The 21,468-nt window shown below is 37.1% G+C and overlaps 1 protein-coding gene across 1 annotated transcript in view; it reads right to left on the reverse strand.

Moving 5' to 3' along the window:
- The window catches only part of pcdh15b (protocadherin-related 15b), a 187,163-nt gene that overhangs the window by 158,795 nt on the left and 6,900 nt on the right, over positions 1 to 21,468 (reverse strand). The window contains exons 2-4 of the mRNA XM_016287345.1: positions 17,777 to 17,891; positions 6,647 to 6,661; positions 6,236 to 6,301 (exon numbers count right to left, since the gene is read on the reverse strand). Of these exons, the coding sequence (XP_016142831.1) occupies positions 6,236 to 6,301; positions 6,647 to 6,661; positions 17,777 to 17,873 (178 nt within the window). The 5' untranslated portion in view covers positions 17,874 to 17,891. The remainder of the gene's footprint in view (positions 1 to 6,235; positions 6,302 to 6,646; positions 6,662 to 17,776; positions 17,892 to 21,468) is intronic.

Genomic DNA, 21,468 nt, shown 5'->3' on the forward strand with positions numbered 1-21,468 from the left:
GTTTTTTCAATGTATGCTTCAGACACGGGTCACGACGAGGCGTTCCCCATAGCGACCCCTAGAGGACGCAGTGTCTCGTTCCCTACTCAGGGAACCATGGTTACATAAGTAACCTGAGACGTTTTATTTCAACAAAGTTATTACATTTAAAATTTAAAAACGGTCAAAATGACTGCCTTGGTAGTTCTAGTGTTAGCATGTAACGCAAAAGTAACGCAACACATTACTTTCCATAAAATTAACTAATTAGGGAGTAAAGCAATATTGTAATGCATTACTTTTTTAAAGTAACTTTCTTCAACACTGGTGAAGACCTCAAGACAAGACAATCTTGGGCAGTTCAGTAGGTCTCAGTTTCAAATACTGAAATGGATGCTGCTCCTAACTCAAAGAATGAGGACAAAACTAATAACTCAGATCAAAAGCAGCCTACTAATTGACAGATCTGGCAAATTACGAGGCAAATCTAATCATCAAGCAAGGGTCACTTTGGTCAGTTTTGTGGCTCTAATTGGACGCAGAGAGGATGATCAGAGAGCACACGGGACATTTAACAAGAGCCAGAGGAGAACATGGTCAGATGAAGATGATGAGTTGATGCAAGGCATGCTGAATTTTGGGATATAGATGGATGCCCTTCAACCCTTTATCCTTGCAGTCAGGTCAGGTCAGTTTACTCCCCAAAAGCCGCCAACAAACCCACTTCTAGCCTGACACCAAAACTCACTTTTTCCAGCTTATCTTGCCTAGATCAATAGTTTTGCCACCCAACCGTCACTCAAACGTAGCCATAATTACTCACCAATCCAAGCTTTCCACCTTTGTCTTCTCCACTATTGTGGACACTCAAAGGGAACGTCAATGCTAAACCAGGTTTGGCTTGGTCACCATTGAGCCAGCAACTTCATCGAGGTCTAACAGTTAATCTATCCTGCAACCAATGTGGTAACCTCCAGCGTGCATTCGATCAACATCAGGGTCCCCCAATACCTAACATTCACTGTACAAAGAGGAGCACAAGAACAATACTGAGGTGCTAATATAATAATGATCAGCGTGTAATAGTCTTCAATGCCTTACAGGAGTAAATAATGGTGAAAGGCTCTTGATGTAATTGTTTCTTTTTTCAATAAAATTATTTTCAGTATCATAACTCCAGCCATTTGAAGAAATTTTTGAGACAAGTGCTAAATGAAATCATGCTTGAGGTTACATGTTGATTTTTTTCCCTACCACTGCATTTTTCAGCAGTGAAAACGGGCATTCCAGATTATGCGTATCTTGATTGAAATGCAGTAGCATGTGAGTAGTTTTATACACAATTCACAGATATTTCATTCATAAATGAGTACTATCAAAGCAACAACCTGAGAGATGATTATAATAGTGCTTGAAATCTCACAGGCTAAAATGAGTCATGCTTAGGTGTAATACATGCAAATTCAATATTTAAAACTCAAACTGACTTTCACCCACACTATTTGATATTGAATTTGTTCCGGCTTATTTCCGGATTACTTTATTTAAATATATATATATAAATGTAATTCATATGTATAGTGCAATGAATATACTATGATGAATGTTCTTTCGAGGGCCTTTAAAGAACCTTTGATTATTCTTACAAAAAACATTTTTAAAAAAAGTTCCTGCTTATTAATATAATTTGGAGGAAAAAAAAAACTGACTGCCAAATCTAATTCATTCACCAACATGCAATAAATAAATAATATCAGTAAATCTCTCAAAATATCAGATATGTTGAGCTTTTTTTTAAATGACAAAACAAGGTTAGTTCAGGTTTTAAAATGTCACATGGTGTGACTCCACAAGAAATTAGTGAATTAATTCATTATTAATAATTATTTTATTGTTTTTACTACACACAGAATACATATATTTTTTTATATTTTTTATACAAGTACTTTCAACATCTATTTGGTCTCAGACCCTTCATAGTTCTTGTATTCTGGATGAAGCACAGCAAAATGGAACAGAATGCAGACTATTCACAATGGGCATGTTTAAATAAAAAAGTACCTTTTAAAATGATACACTCATGGAGACCCAACACAATGGCCAACAACAAAAATGTTGTCATCATTGGTCAAAGTGTGCAAACTGAGAACATGCAGCCCTTTGACAGAGATAAAAAGCATGCTTAAGTTGCTTTTAATTTATTCCCTTTAATGTACTACCATTACAGCCATTAGTTTAAAAACTCCAAAACTAGTTAACGTCAGGAATCATTTAGTCAGTTACTGAATGATTAATTGACCATCCCAAGTAGATGGTGTCTAAAGTTTTCACTTAGTACTTGCCCATGTATTTATATTGCAATTACAAACATGTATTGTAAAAGTGTAACTAAATTAAGCATTAGCGTTATTTCTGGCAGGTCACGGGAGTCAAGTTTGCATCAGCTGATTCTCAGCTGATCACATATACCTATAGGAATCGCGGCATTCCTATATAAGCTCTATTCAGTATTATTCAGCAGTTTTTCAGCTTGCTCCGGAGCAAATTACCCTCCTCCATCCCCAGCTCCTCCTTTCGCCACAGTCAGGACTTGGCTTTCTGATATTCCTTGCTAATCAGACTCCTTTATCTTGAATAAAGTGTTACACTTAAATATCATTAAGTACATTAATGATATGTGCCCTGTTCTGTTCTGTTAACCCTAGGGGGGTTATTATTGCTGCTCTCCCTGCTCATTCATGACAGGCTGCATGGATGGGCAGGGAAGTTTTTGCCCTGAACAGAACCATACCGCCAAACCAAACTTTATGCTAAGTATCTATCATTTTGACGATAGTGGTCCTGACAGAAGTGCTTTAAACAAAATACAGAAAGAAGGAAAGCGAGAGAAAGATTGGTCTCCTCAGAGCAAACATTTTACACATAAAACATTTATCACTATTTCCCTGTGACAACTCTGATTACAGTTTGAGCTTTCCAAAAGTTGACACATTTTTAGTCAAAATGATGATCCTTTATGTGGCATAGCTTTCAAGGTGTTTTAAAGATAATGTGTGGATCTCAGAGACGGGAGGATGAAATGAGTGAAAATGGGGTATCATCTGTAATTTGTGGTAAAGGCAGCATCTCATTGCATACATTAAAGAGGATAATACTCTTGGATGAATATGATTATTCTTTACTCTAATAATTGCGTAGAGATTCACAGCTTTAGGAAAGAAATTTCAAGGTAAATTGCAAAAGAAGAGATTACTACAAATCCTGCCAACTTATAAAAGCTCTGAAATAAGCCTAAGAGAAGAGATTTTCCTTAATTTGACTAAGCAAACACTTCTCAAACTTCTGGCCAAACGCTTATCTATTTCTGCAGTGATGTGGTAATAAAGACAAACAGAGAGAAGAGATTTGCTCATACTAAAATCAAATTGTACGCTGAGATAATCTCCAAACATTGAAAAACAAAGACAGAAACAGTCAAATTTATAACACTTTCTGCACTGCAAATATACAATTTTGTTCCAAATGTACCATTTTGAATAAAAAAAAGTTATATATATTATTTTAAATATGCAAAAGTATGGTATGATTATATGTTACATCATGAAATCAAAATTATTTTAGTTTTCTCAATTCTGGTATATACTGTATATTTAAAAAAAAAAATTAACTATATATTGGAGTACTACTATTTTAGTTTTTCTAATTCAAAATTTAACGTTTAATTCAATGTGTTAATTGCTGATTCTTTGCAACTGTTTGTGAAATTTACTAGCAATTTATTAGTTTTTTGGGGATATATATATATATATACACATACATATACATACACACACACACACACACACACACAGCAAAAGTGTTGACCCTTTATCACACCTGTAAGCCGTTCCAATTATGTTCAAAGTAGGGCTGCACAATTAATCAAATTTCTAATCGCAATTACAATTATGGATGGCACAATTACGTAATTGTTCAAAGCGGCAATTAATTGTTCAATGTCCACTTATGTTTTTCTGTGTGCTTAAGATGCATTTTTTTTCTTTCTACATGTTATCTTAAGGTTTTTTTTCAATGTTGTAATTTTAGTTTTAGTATAACATTATAATATCATTCATATTTTATTTTTTTTATAGTTTAAAGAAACCAATCCTATGTATAGTTGACATTTGAGGCTTAATGCTATTGAAAAGCACTAAAAGTTTTTCAGTTAGAGTGTTTTCAGCTTGTTTATTTTCATATAAAAATATGGCATGCAGTTGCATCAAACAATGGTATAAACATAATTTAATGTAAATTGTGATAATTGTAATTAATAATCGCAATTACAATTTCAAGGGAATAATCGACAATTATTCCCTTGATTTTTGTCATAATCGTGCAGCCCTAGTTCAAAGGCAAATGCAGCTCTCAGGCTTCTCCTGAAGCCTTCTTATAGCCCCTCAATATTTGAGCACACCAATACAGAGAGCAGATGAAGAGAGGATGAAATGACAATACTTGAAAGGCCCATCAAAGTAGCAGCATACTGTACACCATCTGTGCATCTGCGCCCTGGTGAGGTGCGCAATGGGAGGTCTAAGGTAAGTGTGAAGAACAAAAATTGCTTTCATCAGTGTAACATACACACCGTTTTGTCCACAAATGTTCTCCAATGGATTTGAACAAATCTGTTCACATCCATCACTGTCAATTAGCACACAATGAAGGAAATCACACAGGAGAGCTGCTGCACTTTTGTACGCTGTATTTCAATCTACCGCTTATTAACTAGCTACCCACAGTTCAGTTTAACCACATAATGACTGATCTGAGACACCAATTTACATACTCACAGTACAGTAAGCCATTTGTCATTGAGCACAAACACGCCTCTTTTAAATGTAAAGTCAGATCATTACTATAAAACGATGGCAAGAAAACGCATCTTTTTATCCTTGCGTTTTCAATTTAGTCTGATTCTCAAACAATTGACTCTAATGAACCAGTTCTTTTTAGTGAATCAGAAACATACAGCACAACCAGTGTAGTCTGATTCAAACACAAAACATTAGACATAGCTGGAGCTTATTGACTTTTGACAGACAACAATAAATATGACTGACACACACAGAGCGCTTCGCTGAATGACAGAAAGCTGACGCTGGCTCCGCCGCACGTGCTTTTATAGCTTCCCGTTCATGACGTCATCCGCCGTGACGTACCGCTCAGCTATTGGACTGATTTCACATGTGATTCAGAGCGTGGGTCACTGAAGGCGTTCCCCTAGTGTTCTCGACGCAGCTCGAGTTCCTGAAGAGGAACTATTCTTTTGATCAAGTCCTTAATCTCAAGACCAATCATTTAAAAACACTCAAACACAGGAGTTACAGTTCAGTCTTCACTGAACTCACTAAATATGTCAGAGAAGCTACTGAAACAATATTCAAGTTCTGTATAGTACAGTACGCTACTTAGCAATACTGGAAAATAGAGATTGCTTCAAAGCAGCTTCACAGTATAGTAACAAAATCAATGATGCAAACTTAAATTAGGCAAATCCAAAATACACAATTCATATCACTATTTGGCTCCAGTCAGTTCAGTGTTGGTTCAGTTCAGATCAAATAACTGTGTGAAGTTCATTCATCATAAAACGAATTCAAATTAGCAATAAGCAGCTCTACTGAAATCAAGTGTCATTATTCAGCTAAAGTCATTCAAAATTAATTTCAGCATCGACGTTGCAAAATTCATGAATCATGAACAAATTCAATTCAGCTAAAAAGCAGGTTTACATAAGACAATCATGTCATTATTTAGATGAAGTCAGTTCCATTTGTTATCAACACAACTTGAACTGAATATACTCAAATTAATCAAAATATATCAAAATCACAATCAATTTAATCAAAAGCTTCTGAACTAGAATCCTCCACAACCAAACTCTCAGAACATATTCGCATGATTGGGAATTGCAACATATTTTATGGACATGTCTATGCCGTTACCTGATTGGTGGAAGTGAATCAGCACCAAAACAACAAAAACCATGGCAGTAAATGAGCATTGAGCGGGAACAATTCATTTTAGTGAACTGTCCACCTCAGATTCTTAAACAGTTAATCTGAGCTAAGCCAAAAATTGGCAGACTTGAATTTCATGATTAAACTCAAGTGCTGTTCTGAATTCTGACCACACTCTTTCAAAACGACTGTCCTTCATTTTAGTTTAATGAAATGCAGAATCAAAAAAAAAGAAACGAACAATGTAGACCTACCATTAGGACTCTCCTCATCTATGGCTACAATGGTTGCGGGCGGGCCTGTTCTGGAGAGCTTGCACTCTGTAAAACAAGGACACAGAATGAATGGGAAAAAAGGAAGAGAACAAAGAGACATCAGAATTTCATCAAGTCTAGACCGCAGCGTAACTCATACTAAACAAGACATTTCAATTTCAGCTCACATTAAGTCATACAACCTGCACATAAAAATGGATCTATGCGTACTGTAACCTATCCACTACCGGGACCGGGGGACCACAAGTCAAAGAGAGATTTACAAAATGACTTCTTTATGTGTATAGAGATAGCTGTTACCACTGGGGTTGTGAAGGGTTAATAGAGTTGTGCTCTCATGCCCGATGAGAGAACAAAAGAGGAACAGAAAGATAAGATACATCGTCTTACCCTCATATTGCCAGTCTGGAGTCACGGATAGTGTCATCGGCAGAGAGCAGGAGAACGATGGAGTGACAGAGAGGTGGGGAGAGACAGAAGAAAAAAGAAGCACAGAATCAAATTTTCCACCGATGCTCGTAAGATAAATAACCAAAGAGAAAGAGACATATACATGGAGAAATTCAAAAGACAAGCAGTGTTACTAGCAAGTGGTGTTCACTCGAGTACATTTATTTTCTGGTGGTCCTCAAGATGATCATGATTTTGCAAAGTAGGAAATATTGCTGAAAGAAATCATGATTTTGCAAAGTAGGAAATGTTGCTGAAAGAACATTCCGGTCAAACTAATAAAGTTCTAGGTCTATCTTTAACCATTAACTACCATTAAAATCAAAGGGAAACGATCAATTACCCTAACTCAACCCTGAAAACTGACTGGTTGAAAGAAATGAGGACATTGCTTTAGGCTAAATTAAAGTAAGCAGACCACAAACAGTTTTTGATAACATTCCTGTCAAGAGTTCAGCTCATGAAAAATGGGGGCAAAAACAAAAGTGTTGCGTTTATAATTTTGTTCAGTGTAGAATCCTAAACCCACTCCTAACAATTAGCAACCCCTAAAATCAACATGGGCTCTGTGGAACAACGTTCCTCTACCCACATGTTTGCAAAAACTTATGTATACATATAATTAACTGCAGTTTCCAGCTGAAATAAACATTAAATAAGCAGTAAAATAACAACAACTTTTATTTTGCTTCACGCAAATTATGATTACAGTGCAGAATATAAATTAATAAAGACATATTTTCAAACATTTCAATCTCGATTCCCACTGGTTGTACACTCTTTTAATCCAATACCACCAAAAATGTTGATCCATGAATGTCCTACTTGGCAAAATCATGGTTACAAAGCAACTGGACATCAAAGTGTCCATGATTTTGCCAATTAAGAAAAAAATTACCCATATCTATATCTTTTTGTTTGTTTGCTTTGTTTGGTCCTGGTACAGCACTCCTGTCAAACAAACATATCCCTAAACAGTACATGCCTTCAAGTATAAATATTTGATGGATATTATGATCATTTTGAAATCCTAACCTCAGCCCTATCCCTCTCAATTCCAGTCCCAGTGACCCACCGCTCTGCATATTTTGCATGTCTCTCAAAATATAACACACTTTATTCAAATCACCAGCTCGTTATAAGAGAGCTCCATGCATTAACTGTGTTTCGATGGACACTGTCCCTACACAGTGTTCACTGCTCCCTACTCCCTGAGCACGGGAAATATGTTGAAGTTCACTTCACTTTGGAACATTCATTCACTGAACTGCGCTACTTTCCTGCCTGCAGCGTCTTCACACACAGACAAAACTCACAGACAATTGTAAAGTGTGACATAATATACAACTGTAAATAAATACAATTTCAATTCACGTCTTGCACGCTTTAATGCCCTTTGAATGGAACATATACAATCCCTTCAAACTGGAATCATGGCGGAATATCCTGTGAATATCCACTTCGCAGGGTCGAATAGAAGTGATAAGAGAAACTTACAAAATGTGCAAAGCGGGGGGGGTCGCGACAACTGGAATTGAGAACTGCTGTCCTAAACCTCACCCTAAACTTTGGTTGACGAAAGCCCCAACCATAATCTTAATCATTTCAGTCTACAAGCACAGGAAAATGATAACAATGTTCTTCAAACCCTGATGAAAATCAACTGGATGAAAATATACACCTATCCCAAACCCTAACCTTAACCGTTTACTCTAAATTCAAATGACAGTCAAACACAATCCAACTAATACTTGTTTTAGCTTTAACGTAGACCTGCATTTTGCGCTCTATTTTAGCCCAGCATTGCAGGAACTGACTATCTGCTCTCTTGATTTACACTGGCAAGCAATGAGACAGTGAACGCGCTGCAGTCCTTGAGTGACTGATTTGATTAACATGCTCCTTCATGGTACGCAAGACGAGATCTACGACTGCCAGTGGTTGCTGTTGTTAGTAGGAGGAATCCGGTATCAACCCACTGGATTTTCTCCGCCGGTCTCTCCTCTCTGCGTACCTTTATCCTGAAATGAATGGCAGTAGAATATAAATCATACAAAATCGACATCATGAATTCTGCAACACAGATCAGTGATTATGATCAAAATGGGCTTTCTTTGAGGGCGCTACACAAAGCGAGGACAAGTAGGAAATGAATTGTCCCGTTACGCAAAGGTTAATAGAGTGGGGGAACTATGACGTCAGAATCCGGAAGTGTAATTCGCCGTGGGTTCCTTCGAGATTTTCCTATGGGGTTTTTCAATTAAGGAGTAAAATAAAGCTTGCGGTAAACATAACTGCACACACTTCCAGCCCAAACGTTCTTATCTAGTTGCCTATTAAAAACATACGTTTTCAAAAATGAACATAAATCCTTCAAAATTTGTGTTTTGGGTATGGATGCGTGTAATTTGCATTGTAGAACAAAACGTAAAAGTATCGTCAAGTTATGCTTACCGCAAGCTTTATTTTACTCATTAATTGAAAAACCCCACAGGAAAATTTCGAAGGAACCCGCAGTGAATTACTCTTCCGGATTCTGACGTCATAGTTCCCCCACTCTATAGTTTAAAGAGCAAATGAAAGTCAAGTCTACAGTAAAAGTTCCCCGGATCGGTTTTCCGTGTTGCGATGACGACCGTTTGCATCTTTGCTTGTGTCTCCAAGGCACGTCTCTGGCCTGCCACTCATGAATTAGAGATTGATAGCATTTGTGTGGCTTTACGTAACATCAGAAGTGCTGACACATTAAACCAAGGCAAGTCGGGCTCTCTTAGCAACTGGGCCTATGATGGTGAGCAGGCTATCAAAGGAAAGACCAACTATCTTGTGTCGCCATTAAAGTTCCATGGCTGTGGGACCCCTTTTTATATTGAGCAAAGGAAAACCATGACTCAGGCATAGCCTTTGTTTATATGAAGATATTTTTTGTCTTAATTATTTGTTTAGATTTAGGGTTTGTTTTAAAATTTCAATTTAGTTTAGTTTTTTTGACATTTATATTTTTGTTTAACAAAGAAATGTGCAGCATTTTGTCCAAGCAATAATAAAAGGACACCTTTTCATTTATAATTTGTCTTTAAAATCGAATCGTGAATCGAATCGTGAGTTGAGTGAATCGTTACATCTCTAATGATAAATGATTTTTACAGATGTTATACTTTCTATTGAGCATTAGAAATACAGAACTATGGCAATGGGTGTTTTGTTTCCAACATGCACTGTATGCATTAGACCAATCACAACAGACTGGGGCATCTGACCAATCAGAGGAGGGTAGGCTCAGGGAAAGGAGGATTTGATAGAGAATGAATCTTAGAACTGCTTCGAATGAATAGTTTGAGAATCGATGGAAAATGAGGTGATAATAAATGCATATTTTGACCTTGCATGCATGTAAACCTATTGTAGGAGACTCCAAAAACAATATTAGGAACCTTAAAAATGGCATAATAGGGGCACTTTATCTACTTTAGTTGAAACTTAACGTACTAAAATAATAAAAATAAAATTAATAGAATCTACAAAAAATAAATGTCAAAAACAAAAGCATACAAAAATATAAAAATTTTAACTAAAATTTAAATGAAAATGGAAAATAAAAAAATAAAAACTATTTTAAAGGGGTCATATGATGTTGCTAAAAAGAACATTATTTTGTGTATTTGGTGTAATGAAATGTGTTTATGCGGTTTAAGGTTAAAAAAACACATTATTTGCCACATACTGTACATTATTGTTTCTCCTCTATGCCCCGCCTTTCTGAAACGTGTTGATTTTTACAAAGCTCATCGGTCTGAAAAGCGAAGTGTGCTCTGATTGGCCAGCTATCCAGTGCGTTGTGATTGGACGAATACCTCAAGCGTGTGACAGAAATGTTACGCCCCTTACCATACTGTGATGGAGCGACGAGACAAAAACATTAAAAAACCCATTATAAACGAGGCATTTGTTGCATCCAGTAGGGACATAATTATGGATTATAATGACTTTTTACGCATTGCGTTGCATTGCGCCGCGTAAACATAAAACCATGTCTGCATTTGTGATCGGAGAAATGACAAACAACAAGCGCTACTCTACACTGCTCAAAACTCGCGTTTGAATCGTCAGTGGCAAATTCTTTAAATATGAAAACGTACTTACAGACTGTCAGTCAGAACAGCCGGTATTGTAGTCTACTCTTCCAGGATCAGGAAACAGTCCTCCATAAAATGCACTGCACACATCTGAATATTTGGGTTGAACTGTTCTGGAACAGTGTTGTAAATACAACGTAACCACTGATTTCTAGTCGTGTCCTCTTTTGGAAGGCCAAACAAAGTATTTTCGCTTTCGCAACGAAATACACATCGTCACACACGGCGGGCTAGAGTGAGGAACGGCCGGCAGGCTTGAGAACAGCACGGCCGGCGGATTTGACGAAGGAGCGGTCGGCGGGCTTGCGGCAACCACATGTGACGACCCCGGACTGGACTCCGTTTCGGCCACGGTGAAAGCCTGAAAACCCTTCTGACTGCCTCGTTGTGCACAGAGTTTCTCCTGTCAGCACTGATTCATCTGGCTTTAAACTAGTTTAAATCACAGAGTCATTTGTGTTCTCTTCTGAATTCAAGCACTTCATACTGTTAACAGTGCTGTTTAGTAGTCGCGTGAACGAGACTTATCAGCGAGTAAACTCATCTGCTCTAGTAAGTTTGCGCTGCGCTGCTGTTTGAACTTTGAGCAGAGTGGATACATGATCTGTGTGGTGCGGTTCAAATGAGTAGTGCTGTTTCTTTCCGTTTTTGGCGCATAAACATTATATCGAACATTTATTGAACTCCTGTTATTGTAATTCACAAAGTGAGCGGTCTAGTTTAGTTATGCCGCACTACTTTGCTTCCTTGGGCTGCAAAAAAACTATATTTAAATGACATTTAAGTGGTTGTGTAATCAGATTATTTTACAAAATGTTTCACAATTCATATTCCCTTTTTAATAATTGTAAAGCATTAGGATACGCAAATACTGTCATCAGTGATTTGTTAATAGTGACAGACCACTTAACAGCATTTTTGAAACAGACAGACAGACAGACAGACAGACCATTGAGTATTATTTATTTTATTTTTACCCTGCATTTTCTAAAAGTGGCCCCTGAGCTGTGGAGTTTGAGTTTCTCTGGTATATGGTTTTACTGCCCCAGGGTTTCTGAAGAATATCTAGAACAATAAAATGACAGTGCAATGCGGGAATGACAACCACGTCAACACATTGCAGCACATGGCTGCTTGTCAGGCAGGACACATCCATCACAGCTAAGGTCAAAGTTCTCAACTTCTACCCTCTGAGTGGGATTGATGTCTCCACGGGGAGCCATTCACTACTGTCTGCTGATCGTCCCTTTTCATGCCTCCTATACATCAATCTGCCCTTGTGCTTAAGTCACAGCTCTCGGCAGAAAGTAAGTGTGAAGATAACCACACTCAGCAAAAACTTCCAATCACTTTAATTTGTTTTGAATGGGAAAGTACCAAAGTTTGTATAAGTGTTTTCAAATTTTAATTGAAACCATTCTGAGTTTTACTGCATGCCAGGACGCAGTGATTGGAAGGACACGTACAATAATGAACTGGTTTTTACTCATTACGTATCCCATAACTTTAAACCACAAGCTAAATTTCAAATCTCATCACCAACTCCAATGGGTCTGCACCATATTATGCATTATGAACAGCTCTGACCTGATACAATATAAGCATGTTGGCTCGCACCGTGTGGCATCCCTGAAGGGAAACATTATTGCAATTCTAATGACCACTGAAATGTTTTGCAATGAGGCATGTCTGAGCTGTGAATTTGTATAGCCTGATGAAAAATGGATGAGATTATATTTCTTGGAATGAATCTTGGCCTTGTCCTTAGTTAGCATTCAGTGGACACCATGCCTAGCTGACCTACTCTGGCTGAACCATGTCCCTGAACAGAGCGGGCACATCTGAATCTTCGGGGGCGGGAGAAAGCAAGCGCTTGGGAAGCTGGACTGCCGAACTCTAGTGGTCATGGTTCAAGTGAGAATAGAGCGCATGAGGCCAACTCCACTATCAACTTTAGCTTGTTACTCTAATGGTATTCTTGCACACTGCAATATGGGAGGTGTCAGCTGTTCAGTTCAAGTCCGCAAGGATAAGAATCCACCAGAGAACACGCAAAAGCTAATAGAATCAAAACATAGTGGACCAAAAGGTCAAGATTGAGCTACTTAGCATGGTCCTGTTAGCACCTGCGACTAACCTGCTCTAAAAAGCATTTTTCTCAAAGTAAATTTAGGCATATATTTTTCAATAACATACCAGCTGAGCTACTGCCATCGAGACGAACGGGAATGCTTAGAAACAGCTCTCTCTAGACCTTCTTGTAATGGACAGGAACCTCAGGAGAGTGAGAGATCCTTTAAGAGATAAAGTCAGGAAAAAGTAGAGTCTGCTCTTGGAATGACAGTAAATTATCCTCACTGTTGGTTTTGCCTGATTCTAAAGCTGCCATCAAGCTGAATGAGTTTTGGTGTCTATTGGAATGCAGCTCCATTTCAGTTCAGCTACACCAAAGAGCAAAAGCTTTGAGATCTATCTTATTTTTCATAATGTACGTCACCTTTTTATCATCTGAAACATAAAAAAAATTAGATGGGAGGAAAAATGCTTTCCCATTCTCTCATAAAAGCATTGCATTCCTCCAAGCAACTTTGCATTCTCTCGCAGAACATTTGCGTTCTTTCAGAAACATATTGCATTCCCCCAAGAAACATTTGCATTCTCTCGCAAAACATAAGCATTCTCTCGCAAAATATTTGGGTTTTCTAGCAAAAGTATTGCATTCCCCCTAGAAACTTTACTTCTGTCAGGACCACTATCGTCAAAGATGATTGACAATTATCATACAGTTTGGATTGGCGGTATGGTTCTGTTCTGGGCAAGAACTCCCTGCGCATCCATGCAGCCTAGCATGGATGAGAGCAGGGAGAGCAGCAATTACCCCCCAGGGTAAACAGAACAGAACCAACATACATGTATTGCATATATTGTTAAAGTTCAATAATTGTATGTACACATTTTAGAATTAGTCTGATTCAAAGGACAATCAGAAGGCTAAATCCTGACTGACAGAGGAGGAGTTGGGGATGGAGGAGGGTAATTAGCTATTGAGCAATGCGAAAACTGATGATAATACTGAGGGACCTTATATATGAATGCTTAGATAGGTGTCGTATTCCCATAGGTAGATGGGGATCAGCTGAGAGTCAGAGGATGCGAGCTTGACTAACATGACCTGCCAGAACTAACGCTACGCTTGATATTCTCTCAAAACATTGCCTTCTCTCTCAAAAATGTTGCGTTCCCACAAGAAACATTTGTGTTCCCTCGCAAAACATTTCCATTCTCTCGCAAACTTAGTGCGTTCTCTCGCAAACATATTGCGTTCCCCAAGAAACTTTGTGCAAAACATTTGCGTTCTCTTGCAAACACATGCATTTCCACAAGAAACTTTGCATTCACTCGCAAACATGTTGTGTCCCCCCAGGAAACATTTGCGCTGTCTCACAAAACATATTCATTCTCTTACAAATGTTTTGCGTTCCCATGAGTAATTTTGCATTGTCTCACAAAAGGACTGCGTTTATCCGAGAAACTTTGCACTCTCTCACAAAAAAATTTGTTTTCTCGCAAACGTCTTGCGTTCCCCCAAGAAAATTAGCATTCTCTTGCAAAACATTTACAAGCTCTTTGAAAAGTACTGCATTTCCCCGTGAAAGTTTGCGCTTGCAAACAAAAGCACTGAAATCTAGTTTTTCATCACAAAAGTGTCACAAGTGAACACAAAGTTTGTTGGGGGAACGCAAAAGGTTTGCAAGTGAATACAATGTTTCTCTGGTAAACGCAAAAGTTTCACAAGAGATTGCAAAAGCATTGAAATAATTGTTTTCCTCCCATCTCATTTTATTTTCCATCAAAATGTTCCCTTAGGGGCTCTGTATATTACTAAGCAACTTATAGGATGCAATTAATTTCAAGCATAGAAAACAAGCGTACATTTAGACTGGCGAGCCCAAATTTATTTGTATAGCACATTTCCCCCACACTGGTAGTTTAAGTTTTGCTTTGAATAAGTTTAGGCTTGACATTTATAATAAATGTTGTTTATAATGAATGCCACTACAATTTACATTTGTTTTATACTTGTGCTTTTCATTCCTGTTTTGAATACCATGATTTTCTGTTTCTGTTTTCCTCCTGAAAAATTCAATTGATTGACCTGGTGTGACTTCTTTTCCAGAAAATCCAGTACTGTGTGCCTGATCCATATCTCAGCTTGAACTGTTGCCATATTTGTCGATACTGAATGTAAAAATGAATGTAAGAGGTAATTACTGCAAAACCATCTGAAATATAGTGAAGTTTGAGGTAGGTATTTTATGCAAAGTGAACAAAAAGTGAAAATGTTGTAAAAAAAAAACACTGGAAGAGGGTGAGAGCAGCCCATGAACATTAAGGTTGAAACCAATAAATCATGCTAACATGTATATATCTCTACAATTTCCTTTGAAATATCCATTTACTAAAGTTTCCACACTGGAAAAAAGGTGGAACCAATAAATCAATGTTCAGTCTGGAATATCCTTTATCTTCAGTAAACCTGGAGGTCAAATGCAAAGTAAGCCTTCAACCCAGACAGACTTACTGTAGGGTAAATGTATGGCTTAGTGATGTTGAAGTAATACACTGTACGCCAAATTCCAGTTATAGTCTGGCTACTCCAGTCATTTCAGTAAGGACAAAGAGTAAATCATTTCTATATGGACTTCACTTTGTGCACAGGGGAAAATGTCATGCCAGAACAAAAAAGGCCCTTCCTAAACTGTTGCCACAAAGTTGGCAGCCCATAATTCTCCTGAATGTCACTGCTTGGTGCAGCATTAAGATATAAACATTGTACAGCTTCCAAAACCATTAAGGGAGGAGGAGGCCATCTACTTGTGGTAATATATTTTAGTTTGGTCATTTATTTTAATTTAGCACAATAAATGTTGTCTTTAACACTTCAAGTTTCTGAAGTCAAAATTCACTGACAATCGTCCCCAACAGTAAGATCTTAACTTGAGTCAGAATCACGAACGAATCAGTTTGATAGGAAAATGAATCATTAAGTCTGATTTGCTAACTGGATCAAACAATTTATTGACAACCAGATTAAAGGGTTGATTCTGGAGGTTACAGCTCACTGGAGGGGAAGATATTGGTCCCAAAAAAATGTTGGTCTGTTTTCCATACAAGGCAGTTTTATGACTTAAATATAATTCACACATATGCTACTTTTAGGTTACCTTATAGTGCCCATCTGTTTTGGGGCTTGATGGCCATGGCAACTATAAACTACTGTTGTAAGAAAAATAGTTCTCCCCCCCAAAAAATCTTCTTTTATGTTCTATATAACAATAAATATATAAAATAATGCTATAGGTTCTAAATGTTATGAGAGTCAGTAAAAAACTAAAAAAGCCTTATTTTGCAGTTAACTATTTAACACTTTGGGGAGGAGGGAAAAAAATATTTTTGTATCCAAAAATGACAGTGTGTTTAAGTGAAATACAAAAAATATATTACTGAATTGAAGCCTGAATGAAAAAGCAGTTTCCAACTCTTTGCAAAAGTAAGATCAATATATTGAGTTTCTTCACTTTCATATCAATGTGCTACATCGATAAAACACTTGGAAGGGAACATCTATGCAACAATAAGGAAATACAGTAAATTCCAGTTGTGTCCAATGTGAAAGGATATGCGTCATCACAGATTAAGTGAGAAGAGAGTCTTGCTGTGTTTAGACGGGCTGGAGAGGCATTGTGCAAATTTCATACATCACAATCTGTATGAATTTAGAATCTATCATACTGTCATGGTGAGTCATTATGTGTTCTGCAGAGGCAAACATTTCCTACTAGTAATGCATATTATACAGTGACTATGCAAAAAATAAAATAGTGTGTAACAACGTAACAGTCAATGCATGTGTTATATTTGCATACATTGACTGTTACAATGTTACACACAGTATGTTTTTTTTTAGCATGTTTCTTAATTTTTTTGTGCTTTTATATATCAGGGGTTGCTATTAATCAATTTACTTACTAACTAATTCATTTTTGTCATATGAAGTTCACTTTAAAACGTACAAATTAAAGTGACAGATTTTACCGTTGTACCACTGTCCCACAATTTCAATCTTGAAATATAAGAATCCATCATAGAAAAAATAATTATCCATTAAGTTTTTTAAAGCTGTGATAATCTAAATATGTTGAAAATATTTGAATATTTCTTGAGTGAAAATTATTTGTATGAACACAGATTATGATTGTATGTAAAGGGCTCCATACCAAAACCTAGTGTCCTACCTTGCTCAAATTGAACCTCGGCAGCATGGTGTGGCTGCTAGAATTTAACTTACGTTACAAACTTATAGAATTGTACAGTAAGAAAGTTATTTCCTTTAACCAGGAAATTAACGTTCTTAGAATTGACAAGACGGTTGACCCTGAGTGGTCAGCTAAATATCTACAGTGGATCTAAAATATTAATAATTAATCATAATTAGTTATGGTTAATTATTCATATTTCCCCATGAGCTGATTCGCTACATTAGTATATTACTAAATTACCAATAAATAAAAATACACAGACACACAAATATGAGAAAACTAGCCTCTGTGAAATGAATCACATTTTACTGCTACTTTTCAGTATTTAATTATTTATATTTATAATCAACATTTCTCTCACATTGCATGCCATCTTAAATTATTATTTTTATTTTTTTGACTGAGCTTGTTGCAGTGCATTCTGGGGTTCTTCATATTCGCGCTGCCTACCTTTTGGAACATCAGGAGTGCGCCTACATAGGCAGGTCACCAGCTTATGAAACAAAGTTTATGAGTTTTGGAAAACACAGATATCATCATCTAAATTCGATTGCTCCAAAGCAAGAATAATGAAGATGCCAGACAGTCAGGGAAATTCATGAGGGAGAACTTACCTTCTGAATCTTGAGAATAGCTAGCAGCGGTGAGCAGAAGAACGCCAATGCCTATTCCCAACCATTTAAAGAGCCACGATCTCTGGCGCATCTTCATGTATTACAGCATGCTCACCTGTGAACATAAAAGAGACAGATTACGGATGAAGTGCTTCTCTCGCATATATGAGCCGCATAATGGTGGTTGCACCATTTAAGACGCATGAGTCATAAGTCGTATAATTGGTAGCCTTTAAACATGGTGCACTTCTAGACAGACTCTAGGGGGATTCAGATGCCAAGTGACCATTTGATTTTCATCTCTTTGAGGAAATTATTTACTGTTTGTCATTAAAAGCAATCCCAAGGACTTTTGAAGTTTACTTACGGAACATTCTAATTAATTCTGGTATCAAAACAGACAATGATACCGGCTGAGTCAATTTCCCCACCATAATTACTCGAGTAATTTTACATCATAAAAATAATAGAGAGTTTGGCTTTGGGGATGTTGCATCAAACTGAAATCCTCGGTAATAACAGTGGGCAGGAACTATTTGCTGCACATGTAACCTTTCCCTTTGAAGTGAGCAGAGAGATAGATAGCGTTCTTCATGTGAGAGATATAACAACCCACAGCAAAGCGCAGCTTTGAAGTTTGCAACATGTCTGAGGGGTCAACGAACTCCTTCCTGGAAAAGACTCAAAGACCAACATGCTTTGACAGGTTTGGATGGAAGGAAGAGATAAGCTTTGCTCCTAGAGGAATAACGTCAATTTATTTATATTATGACTAATCAGAGGAGACCGAGTCAGAAGTGAATCTTACAATGATAAGAGTCTGTATCATCTGAAAGAAAATAGATAACACAATCAAATCTATAGCAATTCTTTAAACGAGGTCAATTTTAGTGAAGGATGGAGACAATAGTGCTCAAAAACACTGATTACTGAGATAAGATGGTGCCCAATTTTACGTGATTTTGACAACAGCATGTCCATTTCACCAGAAAAAAAGTTCTAAACAAGCGTACTGTTTCATTTTTATTATGTCTTTATTTTATTTCATCCCCCATTTTACAAGGTTTCACGGCAGTGTTATTACTCCTCGCAAGGCTAAAACCCATAAATGAGTTAGCATTTTGCCACTTCCGGTTCCATCATCCTGAAGTCAATTGGTTTTTTGAATGGGTTTTTGGTTAAATGCCTGAAATGAGGTCTGAAGTTGACACAAGCTCAAGATATTTTCACGTTTTGTTCTACAGCTTAAAATACACCAGTAAAACGATTTTTTTAAAGCTTTTACTTGTCTTAAAAAAGGCAGCTGCTAACAAGTGGCTAAATGGGACTACAGTGATTTTCTGAGACCTTAAATGTCATCACACTAAATGGGGGAACTCATCTTATCATAAATCTGCTTTTTCATCCTCATTGTGTTTATAATCATGCTCTTGCCAACTATGCTCAAATTTTAAAATAAAGAGTAAACGAGTTGTTGGAAGCTTAATGGTGGTGACACTGGAGTCTCACAACTAAGGTGTTGCTATATAGCCCACCACGATTAGCTTTTTAATTCTGGCCATTGTATTTTGGCTTCGAAATTCATAAACGTTGTGTTCATTGGTGAACAAAAGGTGCACAATGAACAAAACAAATTATTGTCTTTTGTTGGCCACAGACCTTATTTTCTGCAATGTCAAAAGCCAATGGAACAATTCTATTGGGTCTTTGTCGAGGGAACCAGGGTGATGCTAACTTCCAGGTTGATAAATAAAAAATATATATCACGATAATATTTTTGCTCCATAATATCGTCCAGCCCTAGTGTGATATACAAAATATAATTTTGTCAGCACAGTCTGTCAGACTCAACCCTGTTCAATAGATGGAGCTGTTATCAGATGCTGTGTTTTCATGTTTCATGAAAACAGGATTCATGTTTCAATTCTGTTTCATGTTAGTTTTGTCAATACTGATTATAAATATATGATATGACAGTACATGCTTTTTTTGTATACGGCTATGTCGGCCCATATTATGTAACAGGCAGGCACAAGCACAGTATTCTATACCTGGTTCTGACACTGTCTAATAAAATGTGTAAATAGGAACTGAGAGAACAACAGCCTTATTAGCTGAAAGCATAATCAAGAAGTTAGCCTAAATATTTAATAAATAATAATGAATATTAATAAAAATTAATACCTATTTAATATTTAATAAAAAATCATACATATTTATTCAAGAAACACACGTGTAGAACTCAACATATGTTTTGATTCTGTGGAAATCTATGAGTTCTGCAGGTACAGATTCATATGGGTCTACTAATAAACAAGGAAAACACACACACACACACACAAACTTGGTTGCACAAAAACATAATTGTACATTTTATGTTTTCAGTTCTATGGCCTACTTTTTCCCAGTACTCAGAATTGATACAAAAAAAAAACAATAAATAAAAAAAACTTAATTTGACGTTATCGACAGATATACTATGTGAATGGAAATAAGTGCATTTCCAAATCACAGAAGAACTGAATGAACATCACCTCAGCACAAGCTAGTCTTCAGCATCTGTAATACAATCTTGACAGATTTCTTTCAGGTATCAGGACATGGCTTTGCAAAACCTACAGAGGCTATTTTGAAAAGTCAATAACAAAAAAATTAAATAACTCCAGATGTCTGGTTGTGATTCAGATGTCAAATCACATCAGCAAATTCAAAGATACTTGACAAAAAGTTCCATTGCTGAGTGAAAAAGAGACAACCATAGAGAAGGAGAGAGGGAGACATGTACTTTCAAGCCTTTCGACTTGTACTACATCAAAACCCTCAACACTGGAGATGATCATTGCACTGCCATGCTCGCTGACTATCATTATGAATGGTCTTTGTTCTTCTGAACTGAAAGGGTCTTTGGAGACACGAATGTAATTTCATCCTCTGTTGTCAGGACGGAAGCATATCTCTCCCCTGTGTTTCTTAATACAAAGGTCTTCCTCTGGACAATCAATGACAGATGCTTCAGCGCTACGCCGTGAGAATGCAATGGGTTGACGGCAGACGCAGTATGTCAAGGGGCGAGATCTATAAATGTTTCCTTCAAAATGTATTTTTAGCTTCAAGAAATTAGACAAAATTGAGTGCGGCCTTTTGTGTGCAGCCTAACAATCAGTGCACAATAAAGCTATGGGCCTCCAATAAGCTAATGGTCTAGAACAGCGCTCTCTAGTTGAACCCTAATCTCTGAGAGTAACTGAGACAACACCTGCTCGACTGTGTAAAGGCTTCCCAGAGCCACAATTTCACAAAGAGGCGCTGAACATATGTTGCCTTCAAATCAGGTCAGAATAATCGTATTTATGAGATGAGTGCACATGAGCGTCACCAATGTCAAAATTACCACTAGGGAATCTTTTAAAAAGCCCAGGTATTCAAAATGCGGGTGTTTAATGGAGGAAGCACGTTTTTATGTTGGTGGACAGATGGATGAATGGATTTATGAGAGAAAAACAGACACAACAATAGATAGAATTATATATAAATGGATGAATGGATGGATGGAACAGACAGGCAGGTAGACTGACAGATAAAATGACAGACCGCTAGAAAGACTGATAGATAGACAGACAGACACACAAAATGATAGAATGATAGAACAATAGACAGACAGACAGACAGACAGACAGACATACAGATAGACA

Source organism: Sinocyclocheilus grahami, unplaced genomic scaffold (assembly GCF_001515645.1).
Source record: "Sinocyclocheilus grahami isolate Dianchi unplaced genomic scaffold, SAMN03320097.WGS_v1.1 scaffold221.1, whole genome shotgun sequence".
Classification (NCBI taxonomy): Eukaryota; Metazoa; Chordata; class Actinopteri; order Cypriniformes; family Cyprinidae; genus Sinocyclocheilus; species Sinocyclocheilus grahami.